Below are 16,935 nucleotides of genomic sequence, written 5' to 3' on the forward strand. Positions count from 1 at the left end.
GATACTGGAGTGGTTTGCCACTTCCTTCTTCAGCTCATTTTATAGTTGAGGAAACTGAGGCAAACAGGGTGAAGTGATTTGCCCAGGGTCCCCCAGCTAATAAGTGTCTGAGGCCAGATTTGAACTCAAGAAGATGAGTTTTTCTGACTCCAAGTCCAGCACTCTATCAGCCGTGCCACCTAGCTTTCCATGATAGGTGTTTAATCTGTGCTTGCTGATTGACTTGTTGACAAAATATGCTTTGGAAACTAGGATGCTGCTTGAATTCTAGGTTGTACCTCTCCTTTGCAAACCACATCACCCACACTTGGTCAGCTTAAATAGTTTCTTCCAATATGAGTAACAGCCATAACTAACATTTATATAGCACTTGCTATATGCCAGGTACTTTATTACTGTTATCTCATTTGATTCTCATAATAGCCCCAGGAGGTAGGTGCTAAATGGGTTAGCCCCATTTTACAGATGCGGTAACTGAGGATAAATGACTTGCTCAGATTCACACAGCTAGGAAGTATTTGAGGCTGGATTTGAACTCAGGTCTTTGTGACTCCAGGCCTGCCCTCTGTCTGCTGTGCCCTTTGGTTTCCAGGCAGGTGAGGATGCCATCTTGGTTAGAGCAGTCTCCTCAGATACAGGAGATCCTGAGAAAGAGTGTTTACCTTGGTGTGCTGAACTTGGTGGGCATCCCTGACCAGGTTCCACACCTCCCCCAACCAGGTAGGGTCAGTTTCAGAAACTGACAATCTATCCCTGCTTGAGAAGAACTGGGTGCTTAGAAACCAGGTGAGTTCAAACTCCCAGGTCCGTGTATTTACCCGGATGTTCTCAAATCAATTTTAAATGAACTCCTTGCCTGAATTGCTGGATGCTGAAAAGCTGTTTTTGTAGGTTCTTTACTTTCTCACAATAGCTTCTCTTGTTTCCTATTATGATCATTCCACTTACTATGAAGAAAGGGTCAAAATCATTTTTTAAAATCCCTGTTTTTCCAAAGCCCACATTTGCACTGGGACTTCACGCAAGGAACTAAACGTTGCTCCCTGAATGTCGCTTAGCCAAGAACAAAGTAAGTCTTGTAGGTAGGAGATGACTGGAGATGGAGATATGGCTGAAAAATGACTGGTGAGGTAGAGTGGAAGAAGCACCTCAGCTGACAATGAGAAAAGACCCAGGTTCAAAATCTGCCTCTGACACTGTATGACCTTGGGCAAAGTTCTAAACCCCTCTGAGCTTCAGTTTCTCCATTCATAAAATGGGAGGAATTAATCGAATCTACAGCGGTTGCTTTATAGGACTCTTGTGAAATTCAGGTGAGATCATGCATGTGCAGGTCTTTATAGACTTTAAAGCTTACCAAAAAAAAAAAAAAATCCAGACCTGAGGGCCTGGCCAGAGTGGGCTGAAGCAACCTGGGAACTGCTCAAGAAGTTTGAAATTTAATTGAAGTTTAATTCACTGAAGTCACCCCACCTTCCTCCAGATAAAGATGACAGTTGGGACCAAATGAGGCCACCAGCAACTTGGCAATGTTCATTAGCAAAAGTTGAGCAGGCGGAAGAAAAGAGGAAGATGCTGTCTTGCAAAAGAGAGATTCTAATCTAGATGGACTCTCAGGGATCTGTCCATCTATAAGATAGTTTTGCAAATCTTCAACTAACTGCTTTTGTTACATATATTCTCAGGACTTGAAGACATATGTTATTTTTTGTCATTAAGAATGTTATATATAATTATATATCATATTATATATTATGTTTATATGTAATATTTTATATTATGTTACATGTTATATAATATCATCTATTATTATAGATAATATTATGTATAATATTATTCTTAGTGAAAAAAAATCTTTGACAGATCAGATTCCTGTTACCAAATAGGAAAAAAATGGTGACAGCAATTGTTAAAACTAAAAAATTAAAGAAAAGCATATAAGCAAGAGTTTAGGATTAACATAGGCCCAAATATAGTAGTCAGGAAAATATTTGGTGTGCCTAAGGGAAAAATTGGCATGCTGGTGTATTTATGCTACCAGATCAAAAGATATGCATGATGGTACATGATGGGTCCAAACAGGCAGCACAGGATATAAGCTTCTATTCGAATGCTGGAAGGTTGAAAAATAAATTGTAATAACTGAAATGCTTAGGGGGATGCTTAGGATGCATCGCACAGGGTGGATGGAATGATACTTTTGGAATACAAATCCTATTGGAAAGAAAAGAAAGGAACAAAACACTTTGTGGTTTTCTGTTAGAAATAGCAATACTGATGTAAAATTCTTGTTGTGCATCTAATCTCCAAGAATGGAAATTTCATAGTAAATCAAATGTGATAGAATCTGTTCTCCTGGGGAAGAAATGGAAGCCTTTAGGGAAGATGAGGAGATTGACCAAATCAGCATAGGTCCTTTCAATGCCCTCTGGTACATTGATGGATTATCTCATTAAGATGAAGTATGGAAGGGGGCATGATCCTCCTAAGAGGAATAAATGAGATGTTGAGGAAGAAACACAATGGATCCATCGATTTTCCTCAGACACTAAGTGGTACTGTCACAGGGAAGCTGGAAAGTTGTCTGCAGTGATTTCGGGTTGCCTGGGAGTTGAGGATGACAGTGTAATGTGGGTATTCCTAAGCAGGTATTCCTCCCTTTGGGGAGGGCCTGTGACTATAGCAATGCTTTCCAAAAGGTGGGTTATTACGGCTTATTTAGAACTTTTGCAGAATAGGTGACTGTTGATTATACTCCAAAAGGGAAAAACAGTATGATATTGGGGGTGGAGGGGGGGAAGTTTGGAATGTTCTAACAGGAGCAAAACACAGCATATTAAGAGCATGGAGGAAGGGATGTGTCATTTCATTTTGACATTATCATACTAATATTGACCATTGTCATCAACCAGAATTTTTTGGCTTCTCCATGTTGACTTTATATACATCTTTGTAGTCACTGTATATCTTGTGCTTCTGCTTTTGCTTTATTCACTCTAGGCAACTAAAAAAAACACACAATAAACCTGACAATATCTTTTTTAAAACTGGAAAAAAAGAGAAGGAATATGAAATGTAACTGATTACCAAAGGAATGTTTTGCAAAAAAAAAAAAAAATCCGGACACCTCTTTTACCTGATAACTTAAAGCAATATAAAATTCTTTCTTCTCTTTTCATTCAGAAATTTCATTGTTGGAGAGCTCTAAAATGGATAATACTCAGTCAAGAACTTGTTAAGCCAAGAAAATATTAGTTGAATATTGCTGGATTTGAGATAATAGTCTTATTTGAGAGTCATTAGTTATGAATAATAATAGTGTTTTTTTTACAATTTTCATTTATCTCCCTTTGGATGAACGTTGGCATATAAATGCATAAAATTTTTCCTTTATGAAATAGTTCTAATAATTCATTATGCCTCCAAGTCTAGCATTTAAAGACATATACATGCCTTTAATTAGTTAGTTAATGAATAAGTTAAACAATAAACATATGAGAGGAAGTTAAAGGCCATTAAAAATATGTAGAAGGAGAAACACATGTAAAGTGGAATATGTATATAAATATGGGCAGAAATATTAAAGCAATAATTATAAGCTTTAGTAACCAACAAATTCAGACTCATAAATACATGATTAGGAATTTTTAAAATGATTATAAGTAGCTATTATTTACAGCTTATATAGAAAAAAGCCTATAATTTTAACCAGGTAACAATCATACTATTTGCTTCTGTGTTCCTTTCTAAATGTTTTTATTCTATACAATTTTTCTGGATTTTGTGCCAGTTGTTATTTGTATAATTATACTTAGCGTGTTCTCTCTTTTTGGCTATATCTCCCTGTATTTCTTTGAGTTCTTCATCTATCTCATTTCTTATGGCATAATAACAAATTGAGATCTGGGAAAGACCTTAATTTAGAAAAACCAAGGTAACTCACTGTGTCCTGGGGTCATCACCAGTTGCCTTGACTGTGGTCTTGCCACTAGACATTGACGACTGGAGGAGAGAATGAGGTTCACTTCTGCCTCACTTCAATCCAATTCACATAGACAGCTGGAGAGAGCTAGCCAGAGAGAAAGCCACCAAAAGAGACAGAGACAGTCTGACAGAGATAGAGACAGAGACGAAGAGACTGGAAGGTATGCAAAGGAAAGACTGAGAGATGACTGGGGCAATTCATCTTCCGGAAACAGAAAACAGTGATTCCAAGTATTTCTTTTCTCTTTCTGTACTAGATGGGCATGGTTGGCATCACAGAAAATGTGAAAGGAGACAGCAAGAAGTTTGAGATCTGGTATAATGGTCGGGAGGAAGTGTACATCATTCAGGTGAGCCTCTGCCTTGCTGGGGGGACTCTCTCTGCCCACTGGATTCACTGCTTGTGACTCTTGAGGGCTTTTTGTCTTCTCTCAGTCAAACTATCATTTATTAACATGGTGCCCAGAAGTAGTAAGCCTTTAATAAATGTTTGGGGACTGACTGACTACTCAAAAGGTCACCAAGGGGAGACTATAATCCCTGAACACACAAAATGACTCTAGCTCCCAAGAGCAATGGCTATCATAGCTGATTGGGTCTGATGCTCTTAGAGTTTTTCTCTGTGATTCTCTCTTTGCAGGCATCTTCAGTAGAACTGAAAAACCTCTGGGTTTCTGAGATCCGAAAAGTCTTGACGGGACAACTAGAAGCTTGCAGAGGTAAGGATTCCTTCCTTCCTCCTCTCCTCCATGACAGCAGATCCCCCCTCACCCTCTCCATGTGGGAGAAGAAGGGAGGGACCTCAGTGGCATCTAGTTCAACCCATACGTGGAAAATAATCCCTCCCCAACATAGCCAAGGAATGGGGTCATCCAGCTTTGGCTTGAAGGCTTCTAGTGAGGGGAATTTCATTACTTCCCATGGTAGCTACATCTGGGACATAGTCTATGTCCACATCCATAGTGTTCTATGCAGAATTCAAAATCTTTGAAAACAGCCCTCATCACAGTTGCACAAAGTGCAACACTTTCCATCTTTCTGAGTTCTACCCCCACCTCTACCCAAGAACCCTGGGAGGCAAGTGCTTCTGGGGGTGTTAGCCCTATTTTACAGGGCAGAACAACAGGCATTCCTGCCAGGACTCAAACCCAGGCCTTCCAACTCCCAAGGCTCCTCCCTCAGCACCAGGCTGAATCTTTGTGTCATTGATTTGTGGGTGCAAGGGTAAAAATTGTGAAGATATTGTCCCAATGGGTGGACTGTGTTGAATTCAGAGATGTGAAAGAGGAACCATGTTTCTCTTCTGAAACCAGCATGTTGTCTCAGGAGGATAAGTTTCACTTTATGTGAATAAGTGAGAACCTATATATAAAACAGAAAGAGACAAAAACCCAGAGACCAATTTGAAACCTGATTATCTGCCCAGTGGGAGAAAAACAAGTGCTAGGCCCCATCTACCAGGCTTAGGTCCAGGGTGAAGGAAGGAAAAAATGAGATGGTTGTTTCCAGTTTGGACCAAGGTAATGAGAGGCAGCTAGCAAATCACTCAGTTTGAATTCCCATCTTGATTTTAATATACCTCTGGGACATTTAAAGTTGTACATGAGTACCCTAAGGTCTTCCACCCTCTTCCCAGTGAGGCAGAGAAATCTCTGAACTCCAGTGGAAAGTACAATTCAGGTTGTTGCATGGGATGGCCATGGTTGCCCTCCATACTAGAAGTGTTACCAGTCCCATTATGCATATGAAGAAACTAAAACTGAGAGGTCTGGGGACTTGCCTAGAGGGTCATATGACTAGACAGTGTTAGAGACATGGAATTCAAACTCAGATCTCTCTTTACTCCTAGCATCATAGAATCACAGTTCTGGAAGGGACCTCAGAGGTAATCTAAGCCAACCTCTGCCTTGAGGCATGAATCCCCTTTAAAAGATCCCTGATGGTCATCTGAGATACACTTGTAGACCTCCAGTGATGAAGACCTTGCTGTGGCAACTCTGCTCTTTGTGTACGAGCCCACTGATAAAGGTGGATAATGAATGGGTTGTGAGGCCAGAGTCACAGGTTGAAGTTACAATTCCTTTTTCATGAAGAAAATGATATTCTCCAGTTAGAGAGTACAGCCTTAAACTCCAGCATCAGATCCCATTCCAGAATCAGGAGACCTCAGTTCTAATCTCAGCTCTGACACACCTTCTGTGACCTTTCGCACATCACTTCTTTGGGACTTAGTTTTCTCTTCTGTAAAATGAAAGAGTTGGACTACAGGGCCTCTAGAGGCCCTTTCATCTCCAGACATAGGATCTTAAGATCCTCCCTGTCTCCTACATGGACAGTGATGATCAGGAGGTTTGGAGAATAAGAGCCTGTGACAAGTGGCTCATTCCCAACCTGTTGCATCCCCACTACTACTGGAAAAATCACTCCAAATATGCATCCTGCTGGAGGTGGGTCTTGGCCGACAGGAGAGTGTTGATCTGCTTTGACTAAGTCTGCCTGCTGTCATGAAGGGGCCTGACAAAATAAGCTGATTTGGGTAATTTGGCGTGAAAGTCATTATTTCTAGCAGGGTCTTTTTTTTTTTATTTTATTGATGGTCTTTTTTTTTTTCTTTACTGATACTTCTACCACCTTCTACTCCCCCCATGTTAGCACCATCTCATGTAGCACAAAAAAAGTACATTTAGCAAAACAATTCAGACACATTCACCAATAGTATATGCCTCGTTCTGCATCTATAGTCCACCACCTCTTCTAGGTAGGTGTTCAAGATCAGTCTGCAAAAGTCAAAATCAGTCATTATTGTCCTCATCATAGCATTTATCAACGTTTTAAGGCTTACAAAACACTTTGCAAATATTATCTCATTTTATCCTCACAAATTTTTGAAGTTAAGTACTATTATTATCCTCATTTTACGGATAAGGAAACTGAAGCAAACAGAGGTTAAGTGACTTGCCCAGGGTCACACAAGTAGTAAGAGCTTGAGGCCACATTTGAACTCAGGTCTTCCTGACTAAATATACAGCACCTACTCACATGTTGTTAGCTCTTTTTAATCACACTTAAATTATGTTCATCATATCATACCACTGACCCAACATCATAGGAGGTAGACTTTGGGTTGTTTCCAGCGCAGTTAGAATATCTTTGTACCAAATCATCTGTCCCCTTGTAACCAGTGGCTTGTAGCTTCAGACTGGCCAGGGTGTAGTACTTAGCCATGGAATAAGACAGTCAACCCATCTTTACTTGGAGATCTCGCTATAGGGGTCCAACCCAGGGATTTGTTTGTTTTTTTCTCAGACCAAATCCAGCACTCCTCCAACTTCCTCTGCCTCTCACTTGACCTTCACAGACATTACCTACTGTGTAGGAAGTAGCCAGACTAACAGCCAGCCCCCAAATAAAGGCCTCAGCTGAGTTTCCCCAGAAAAACTCCATGAGGATATGGGTTGGGAGGTCAGGAATGCAGTTCTAAAAATGAAATGGGAGATGCCAGACAGAGAAATCAATGCATCACATCCATGGAGGAAATCAGCCCAGGACATTTACTCTTATCCATCCATTTATTCAAACAAATATGGTGATATCAAATAATATAACACAGAAAAAATAATATGAGAGAGGAGCCAATAGACAAGACAGAGAAACAAATGGCAAGTCCAGAATTCCATGAGAATTCTCACTCATTTTCTCTGCTGCCCCTCCCCTTTGACAGGTGAGGAAACGAAGATGCAGAGGAGTGTAGTGACTTGCCTGTGGTCACACAAAGAGTTAGTGACAGAGTCATAATTAGAATCTCAAGTCTCCTGTGTCATAGTCTGGGGTCCTGCTTCTTACACTTATACCCCAATGTGAAACCATTAAGAACACACCAAGCAGGAGTTTGTGTATAAAAATGAGGGATACTTAGGGTGAATGAGTTCAGAAGAGGTGGAGATCACTGCAAGCTCACTGGGGATAAAAGATGAGTAAAGGGTCAGGGAAGGGTATCCAGGCAGTGGGATTAGCCCAAATAGAGATGGATGGATGGATGGATGGATGGATGGATGGATGGATGGATGAATGAGTGGAAAGGTGTTTATTAAAGACACCCAGGAATGAAGTTCAGAGAGTACAGCCAATGGGGAATTATGAGATGCCTGCTCTGGGAACCTTCCTTAAATGAAAGATCTGAGAGGAGCTCTCTATTGTCCCCGCCCCCCCCCCCCATCCTCCAAAAGGGCATGATGATTCCTTCAATACCTTGTTACCCCTAGATATCAGTGAATCAGTAAAATCAGGTCATTAGCTTCTGAATGATTAAGGGTTTGGGGTTTTTTTTTACCTTTTTCTTTGAACAGAAGCAAGTCAGCTACACCAAAGAATCACGGAAAGTGTCTACCATGCACCTATGGACACATCCAGCTCCTCCAGGTAAGTCTCCTCCCCACCCCCACCCCACCCCAGGAGACTTTGCTAGAGCTATTACTCTGCATGTGCACAGGGATCTTGATGAAGAGAAGCATCATGTCAGTCAGTCATCAATCAATAAGCACTTATTGAGCACCTACTATGTGCTAGGCACTGTACTAGGCACTAGGCACAAAAAAAAAATAAAAGAAAATGACCAATCCCTCTAGTGTCTTTGCCAAGAAAACCCCAAATTGGGTTACCTAGAGTGACCCAAGTGAAAAACAACTGAACAAGACATTAACATGAGGAATACAGGGATCCATCTGATGAGGCATTGTGAGGGAATTACAAGATTCCTGGAGGCAGAGGTGGGGAGACGTGCCCACTGTTGGCCCTGGTCAGTCTACACACTGATGGGAAGGGACAAGATGGAAGAAAACCAGGATGCTGGTAACTCCAGAGTCATTGTTATTAGAGAAACTGGAAGTGCATAGGTGCATGATATACTTAATAAAGCCGATCTTCTTGAGACTAGGCAGTAAAGCACCTGGAAAAATGGGGCCCCATTCCTCAAAAATCATAATTTACATTAAGGTTTGCAAAGGGCTTAACAGATTTCATCTCACTTGATCCTCACAAGTCTGTGGGGTAGGCATTATCACCCTTCGACAGGGGAGGAAACTGAGGCAGACAAAGATTAAATGACCTGCCTAGGGTTACACAGCTAGTAAGTGTCAGAGGCCAGATTTGCCTTTCATCTTCTGACTCCAAACTCAGTGTTACCTACGGCACCACCTAGCTGCCAAGACTCAAAGGAGACTCAAGATGCTTGAATGAGCATTATAAAAGGAGTGGAGGGGAAATACTTATCTCAGTAATGAGATATATAAATGAAGACCTACCACACATTTGGACTTCTGGGGGGAAATTCCTGAGTACAAAAGGAGCTGTACAAACATGCAAATCCTAAAAGACCTTCTGTACAGTGAAAATAGAATCCTTAACAGTAAGAAGATGGCTGGGAAAACAAGCTGAGACAGTGGCCACCCGAGAAGGGCAAAAGAGTCACAAGTACTCTTTGGCCCACCAGGAATAGAGAAAAATCAGGGCAAAGAGAGCTCAAACCCCCCCACCCCACACATACACACACACACACACACACACCAGCCACTCACAGGGAAGAAAGCCCAAACCCTAGCCTTATCATGGTCATCCTTCCTGAGACCTCAGCTGGCCAGCTCTGCTGAGAGTGGAAAGCAACTCTACTCTTTCTGTATTTTAAGCTTTATCAGGTCCCAGGATCAGTAGAGGGGAAGTCTCCCTTCTCCTAGACCCCACTGTCCTCTCTGGAAACAGGCTCTTCTCTGTCCATGGTCTCTCAGCCACTCAGGAGTCACACTCCCCTACATATGCAAACATCTCAGGGCTACATGGGGATTACCAAGCCCACCTGCCCAAGGTGCTGTGACTTGCTAACTTAAGATACGGCTTGGAATGACTGAGCAGGTCTGATGGGCTCCCCCCAATGGATGAGGTGACAGTAACCAGTTTGCTGCCCAGACCACAGTGCCAAAGCAGGAAAATTCCTAACAGTGCAAACAGGGATAATTGGAAAACTTGAAGATATGAGGATATTAACCTGAGGAAGAGGAGACTTGGGGTGAGGAGTCAGGAGAAAACATGATAACTCTGGTCAAGTATGTGAAGGATTGTCAGATGGATCAGGAATTAGATTTGTTCTTTTGAGCCCCAAAAGGCAGAACCAGGAACAAAAAGTCACAAAAAGACAGATTTAGGTTTTTGTTGTTGAATCATTTCAATTGTTTCAGTTGTGTCTGACTCTTGGTGACCTCATTTGGAGTTTTCTTGGCAAAGATACTGGAGTGGTTTGCCATTTCCTTCTCCAGCTCATCTTACATATGAAGAAACTGAGGCAAACAGGGTTAAGTGATTTGCCCGGGTCAGATTTAAACTCAGATCTTCCTGATGCCAGGCCCAGAGCTCTAGCCACTGTACCACCCAGCTGTGGATGTAGAAGAAAGCTTGTTCCATAGTAGAACAGGATCTCTTGGAAGGTGGTGATTTCTTCTTTCATTGGAGGATTTCAAGTTAGACCTCTAGTCCAGGATATAGTCAAGGGGATTTGAGATTAGGTAAACTGGCCTCTTCCAGCTCCTTCCCTTTCCTCATCTGTATATGGGCATAGCCAAACTTGCATGACCAGGAACCAATGGGAGATCAAACATTGTGAAGGACAATGAAGATGTCAAGAAACCAAAGGTGAAGGCATCATGATGAGAATTGGCTGTCGCCACAGACTCCTGTCTTGGACTGGGTTCCAGGCAAACCTGGTCTATTGAAAACTTAATCATCAACCCTTCCTGCCAATTTCCAACACATTCCAGTGCCATAAAACCAAGAAATTGCAAGGGAAACTATGGAAACTGCCAGAACCAGACAAGAAAGAAGATGCTTCTTATTGCAATTGAGCTCATAGTGGGATCATAGTGGAGCTGTATCCAGCCCAACTCAAACCCCATCTCCATTTTGCAGATGAAGAAAAGGAGACCCAGGGAATTCCAAGTCACTCAGAAAGTAGCAGAGACTGAATTTTATCTGAAGGGATGAGGAAGGAAAGGTGATGTCTTCTAGGTTCAGGACTGTCCTGACAAAAAAAGAAATATGCCCCCTTGTACTTTTTAAGGCAAGGGACATGAAAAGCTTTGCTTACTCATGTGAGCAAGGTCTGGAATTAAGGGCTTTTGGTGTTTCCACAAACTCTAAGAGCTTCTTCTTTGTTTAGACCTCTGTGCCCAGCGTTCCCACCCCCCACAGTGGGGTAGGAGGAAGATGGCTAGGATTGGGAAGGAAGGAAGGAGGGAAGGAAGGAAGGAAGGAGGGAAGGAGGGAAGGAAGGAAAAGAGGGAGGGAGGAACATGGCTAATATGGAAATGTGTTTTCATGACCTCACATGTATAAACAGTATCACATTGCCTGCCTTCTCAATGAGTGGAGGAAGGGTGAGAGGGAGGGAGAGAATTTGGAATTTAAAATTTTTTTAATGAATGTTAAATTTTTTCAAAAGTAATTGGGAAATATTTAACAAAATAATAAAAATATTTTTAAAATGGGGAAGAGGAGGGAAAGGAATAAAAATAGGAAAGAAGGAGGGAAGGAAGGGAAATAAAAAAAGAGATATTGAAACTTTTTTTAAAATGTATAGTTGATAACAAAAGAAAGATCAGAAGGAAACACAATGTGAACAGCTTTGAAAATTATGTGTTGAACTTCCTATTCACTTAAAAAGAAAAACAATCTTCACATAATGGAAACTTATTTTGTGTCCAAACCTATTTTTCCATCTTACTGTACGTATAGAAGTATTCATTTTAGTGTTTTGTTAATGTCATTAAAGGAGTAATATTTTTTTAAAAAATTTAAAGTCCACTATAATAGAAAGAACACTGAAATGATGGTCTAGGTGACCGAGACTCTAGTCTGGGCTCTGCTTATTAGCCATGTGTCCTTGGGCATCTCTGGAATGAGGGATTTGAGGTGTTAATGACTCTGAGAGCTCTCAAGTCCAGTAATTTATCTGTCCAAATGTTGACCAGTGCAAAGCAATGGAAATAAACAATGATGTGCATCAGGGAGTCGGTGTAGCCAAATCATTGAGCTCATGAAGTGAGGTGCAGAAGGATAGAAGGGGGCCATGTTGTGAGGAGCTTTAAATGCCCCAAATTTACTGATGAAGGAAGGAGAATGTCCTAGAGATCCATAGAGTGTGACCACCAGGATCTGGATTGGGTGATCGGTTTGGGCATTGTGGACCTAAAAGGAAGAGATGCTACTGCATGAAGGTATTAGAGAGAGAGTTGGGAAGTGGTGATGGAAACTGAGTGTTCTGACTCCTCCATCATGGCCAATGAGTCTTAGAATGGGGGATGAGAGAAGCAGCATCCTCAGAAGGGGGCAAGGTCTCATTGCTGGAAGAATGGAGGGTCTAAGAAAGGAAGAGGCCCGGGATCAGAGGTGTCAAGCTCTCAGCTGCCTGCAGCTGGTTTAAGATGAAAGAAAGTTTGTTCATTACAGAGCCAGCATTCCAGAGGGCACAGATGAAGGGGTGGACAGATCTGGAGTAAGACATATCAAGGAGTGGGGGTATTGGAGAGCAGATCCTTGTTCAAATCCAGCTTGATGACCTCTGGGCTTCCTTCCAGCTCTGGGGTTCTAGGATAGTCTGTAACCTGGGTTCCAACTTCAAGGTCATCATTTTTCCCACTCCCCCAAACTTTTCCTCCACTACCTGACAGCCTCAGGGATGTTGAGTTATGGGGTACTACAAGCACCTCCCCTACAAGCACCTTCAGAAAGGATGGAGAGGTAAGTCTGAAATCCCCCCCACCCAGGACACTTGAGACCTTTCTGGGATGCTGGGCTTCATGGGAGAGGAAAATAAAGGCCACACAGAAAGATCAAAGCTCCATCCATCAACAAGCATCTAGTAAGCTCTGATTTATATGCCAGGTATTGTGCTAAGCAAAGATGAGAAAAAACAAAACCAGCCCCTACCTCAGGAAGCTTACATTATAACTGGGGAGACATGTATAAAATATGTACGTGTGAAATAAACACAGCAACGACAAAGCCTTAGGAGGGCAGGACCTGTGTGCATGTATGTGTGTGTGTGTGTGTATAGGCAGGGGGGACACTTGAGCTGTCCGACAGGGCAGCAGGGATCCTACAGGGCAGAAGTGAGGAGGGAGAGCATTCTAGACAGTATGTATGAACCAAAGGATAATTAAAGTAAGCTTAAAATGTCATGACTTCCTTCTCATCAACTGACTGATCTCAGCAGTGGGTACTTCCCCCTTTCTTTCTCTTTTTAGAATCGTCTAAAATCTGATGTAGTCTGAATTTCCCCATTCTTTTGATGCACCAAGATGCTGGCCTTCCTTCCAGGTGTCTTGGTCATTTCTGTGGTACGGTATCTTTGGGCTTCCTGTTGAAGACACCATCTGAGTAACTTCCACATTACCCCGTACCACCTAAGTCTTGGATTCCATCTTAGTCATCAGAAGGACAGGATTCCCCATTGGTGAAATTCTACAAGGTGTCTTTCCCATAGGCCAGGGGAGTAGAAGACCAGGAGTTGTGGGGGGGATCTCAGGCCCAGGGCCTTGCCACTCCTTGTTACCAATGCCCAGCATCTAGACATTGTGTCATCTAGACATAAGGGGACCAAGAACCAGCCACAGCCCCCAACATGCCACAGCTAGCTCTGACTCAGCAGTTTAGATCACAGCAGTTTTCGGGACTCATATGGCACATGGCAGTCCCTGAGTCACACAACGTGTCCCTCGGCTGTCCATCGTTACATCGTCTTTGGCTATTATTTCCTTTTCCTTTATTACCCACTATAAATGGTGTGATTATTGAGGCTTCAGTTCAGTCATAACTTGGCATTTCCCTTCACATCAACCATATATGTGGTTTCAATGACTTTGGAAAGAACCCCTCCCTGGACCCAGTGCTGCAACTAGAGTGAGGTAGTAGGGGTTTTTCGTAGGCTAGAAATGTTTAGAGGGTGATAATGACAGCTATATTCCAGGGTACTGTTCTTCCCTTACCCAGGCTATCATCATGGTAGCAGCAATGACCTCATCTCAGGGTGTCCTTCCTCCCCCTTCAGCAGCTTAGGAACTTGCTGGTGCCCTTCCCACCTCCTCTTAGTGGCAGCCACATCCCAGATGAATCTCCTTCTTCTTCTCAGCACTGGCCCCCGGAACAAGTCACTCATTACAGCTCTGCCTCAGTCCCACCCCACTCCCCACCTACATAACCAGCCCTGTCTATCTGTACTGCATATATGGCCTACAGGAAGATGAGATATCTTCTCTGGAAGCTGCCTTTACCATTCCACCTCCAGGTGTTTAACCCTGGCCTAGGAATCAGGGTGCTTAAGGTCAGTTCTTGGCTCTGTCATTGACCAGCTAAGTGACCTTGAACAGGGGTTGTCTGGGTCTTAGTGTCATGAACTGTATCATGGGTGGTTTGGCTTAGATGTCCCCTAAGTCCTTTCCAGCTCTCACTGTTTCCATTCTGGAGGTCACTTTCATGTTGTAATAAACTGACCCCCCTCCGCCATAGCTGTCTTTGCAGATCAGGACTATCTGCCACCTCTCCAATGAATCTGACACTCTGGGGCACTCTCCTGAAACCACAAAGACACGCTGACCTGATTCTCCTTGATTTTCCCTCATTTCTATAAGAGAGAGGGCAGGCACCACTGCGTGTCTCAGAGGCCTTGGGGGTGGTGCTTAACTACTCTCCACCATTTCTTCCCTCCTCTTTTTCCCCCATTTTTTGCCCCCTCTCCTCCTTTTTATCTTACTCTCACTCCTTTCCCCTACTGCTTTGTTCACTTTCTCCTAAGAACACCTTCGGCTTATCAGCGGCTCCCTCAGACACTGCCTGGCTCTTCTCCAAGTTAAAGAAATTGCAGGTCCCTGCTTTGGAATATGCTGTTCCTTCTTCTCTAGACTAAAGAAACTTATATTTACTATTAAATGCTGTAAAAGCATATATAGGCCTTAGATAAGGCTACCATGACTTCTGTCCTCGGGCCAAGAAAGATCCAAGCAGCCCTGCAGGTGACAGTTCTGTAGCCCCAAGAGTAATTCCCCCTGTCACTGTCATTTGATTAGAAGTTCTGTGGGCTGAAGGATTAGAGGAGCTGAGCAACATAAAGCAGAATTCCCAAAGGGAGCAGATGCCAGACGGCCATGCTCAGCAGTCTACCGAGTCCTCAGACATGATCTCTGGGTAGTATCCACCTAAAAACCTAGCCCACCCCTTTACTGCCTCTGTCTTGTCTTTCTTCCCCTTCCGCCCTTTCATTTGTAATAAGACTTAGTAAAAATAAATCAGTCAACTGAATCTGTGTCCTGAGGACCTGCTCTCCAGGTTGGGGGTTTCTTCTCTGGGCCCACTATTTTAGGAAGAATCCTGGGTATGCTTCACCTCACCCACACTTGGACTCTCTCTCCAGACTTCTCCTCCTCCTGGCCTTCCACCTTGGTGCAGGTCCCATTCCCCCTTTTCAGATCTCTGACATGTTGTGTTCCCCCATTAGAATATAAGCTTCTTCAGGGTAAGTGAAGGCTTGTATTTGTATCCCCAGCACTTAGCACATTAAGCACTTGCCAACATAGAAAGGGCTAAAAAAATAAGTTCTATCTATCTGTCTGTCTATCCATCCATCCATTCATCTGTCTGTCTGTCTATTCATCTATCTATCAGTCCATCCATCCATCTATCTGTCTCTCCATCTATCCATCTGTTCATCCCTCTGTCCATCTGTCTCTATCATCTATCCATCTACCTATCATCCATCTACCACCTCTTTTAAATCCACCCATCTATTTCTTTCTTTCTATAATTTATGTCTAGCATCTATCTACCTCTCTATTATCTTTCTCTATCACCTATCATTCATCTATGTCTGCCCTCTATCATTTCTCTATTTCTCTGTCTTGATTGGTTGTTGTCCTTTGTCTTCAAAGAGGAACAAAATGACATCACCATGATAAAATGAAATTTCAGCGTATTTGGCTGTGGCCGATTAGACCAATATGAGCTCAAAATGCATTACCACAAGTTGGGCACAGATAGTTCATGTGAATATTTGGGGTAGATATCCCAGATTTGTGCATCCTACATTTACTTTGTGCTGTCTCAATTCTGCTTTGCTCAAAGAGCACAACACCCTTTCTGATGTGGGCATGCCATGCTGAGTGGTCCTGTGCCAGTGTCTCCCATGTTACACAGTCCAATCCAAAGTTCTTGAGAGAGACCTTGAGAGTGTCTTTGTATTGCTTCTTCTGACTACCATGTGATCACCTGCCCCATGAGAGTTCTCCATAAAAGTCTTTTTGGCAAACGTACATTTTGCATTCGAACAACGTGGCCAGCCCATTGGAGTTGCTCTCTCTGAAGCATAGTTTGAATACTTGGCAGTTCAGCTCGAACAAGGACTTCAGTGTCTGGTACCTTATCCTGCCAGGTGATCCTCAGAATCTTCCTAAGACAGTTCAAATGGAAGCAATTCAGTTTCCTGGCATGGCTCTAGTAGACTGTCCATGTTTCACAAGCATATAACAATGAGGTCAGCACAACGGCTCTGTAGACCTTCAGTTTGGTAGTCAGTCTAATACGTCTTCTCTCCCAAACTTTTCTTCAGAGCCTCCCAAACACTGAGCTAGCTCTGGCAATGCATGCATCAACCTCATTGCCAATGTGTACATCCCTGGAAAGTACACTATCAAGGTAAGCGAACTTATCCACAGCTTTCAAAACTTCTCCATTTGTTGTAACTGATGGTTCCAAGTATGAATGGTGTGGTAGTGGCTGATGGAGCACCTGTATTTTCTTGGTGTTAATTATTAGGCCAAAATTAGCACAGACAACAGAGAATTGATCCATACTTGGTTGCATCTCAGCTTCAGAGGCTTCATTGAGTGCACAGTCATCTGCAAACAGAAAATCATGCAC

The 16,935-nt window shown here is 42.7% G+C and overlaps 1 protein-coding gene and 1 long non-coding RNA gene across 3 annotated transcripts in view; one reads left to right on the plus strand and one right to left on the minus strand.

The window, feature by feature from the left end:
- MCF2L2 (MCF.2 cell line derived transforming sequence-like 2) overlaps positions 1-16,935 on the plus strand; it is a 352,924-nt gene that overhangs the window by 291,289 nt on the left and 44,700 nt on the right. For both annotated transcript variants that reach the window (XM_072618349.1, XM_072618350.1), the window contains exons 23-25: positions 4,242-4,334; positions 4,625-4,703; positions 8,331-8,403. In XM_072618349.1, coding sequence (XP_072474450.1) covers positions 4,242-4,334; positions 4,625-4,703; positions 8,331-8,403 — 245 coding nt within the window. The remainder of the gene's footprint in view (positions 1-4,241; positions 4,335-4,624; positions 4,704-8,330; positions 8,404-16,935) is intronic.
- LOC140510059 (uncharacterized) overlaps positions 1,905-16,935 on the minus strand; it is a 36,949-nt gene continuing 21,918 nt past the window's right edge. Inside the window, exon 4 of the long non-coding RNA XR_011969070.1 lies at positions 1,905-4,069. This is a non-coding gene — a long non-coding RNA (uncharacterized lncRNA). The remainder of the gene's footprint in view (positions 4,070-16,935) is intronic.

Source organism: Notamacropus eugenii, chromosome 6, assembly GCF_028372415.1.
Source record: "Notamacropus eugenii isolate mMacEug1 chromosome 6, mMacEug1.pri_v2, whole genome shotgun sequence".
In the NCBI taxonomy this organism is placed as follows: domain Eukaryota; kingdom Metazoa; phylum Chordata; class Mammalia; order Diprotodontia; family Macropodidae; genus Notamacropus; species Notamacropus eugenii.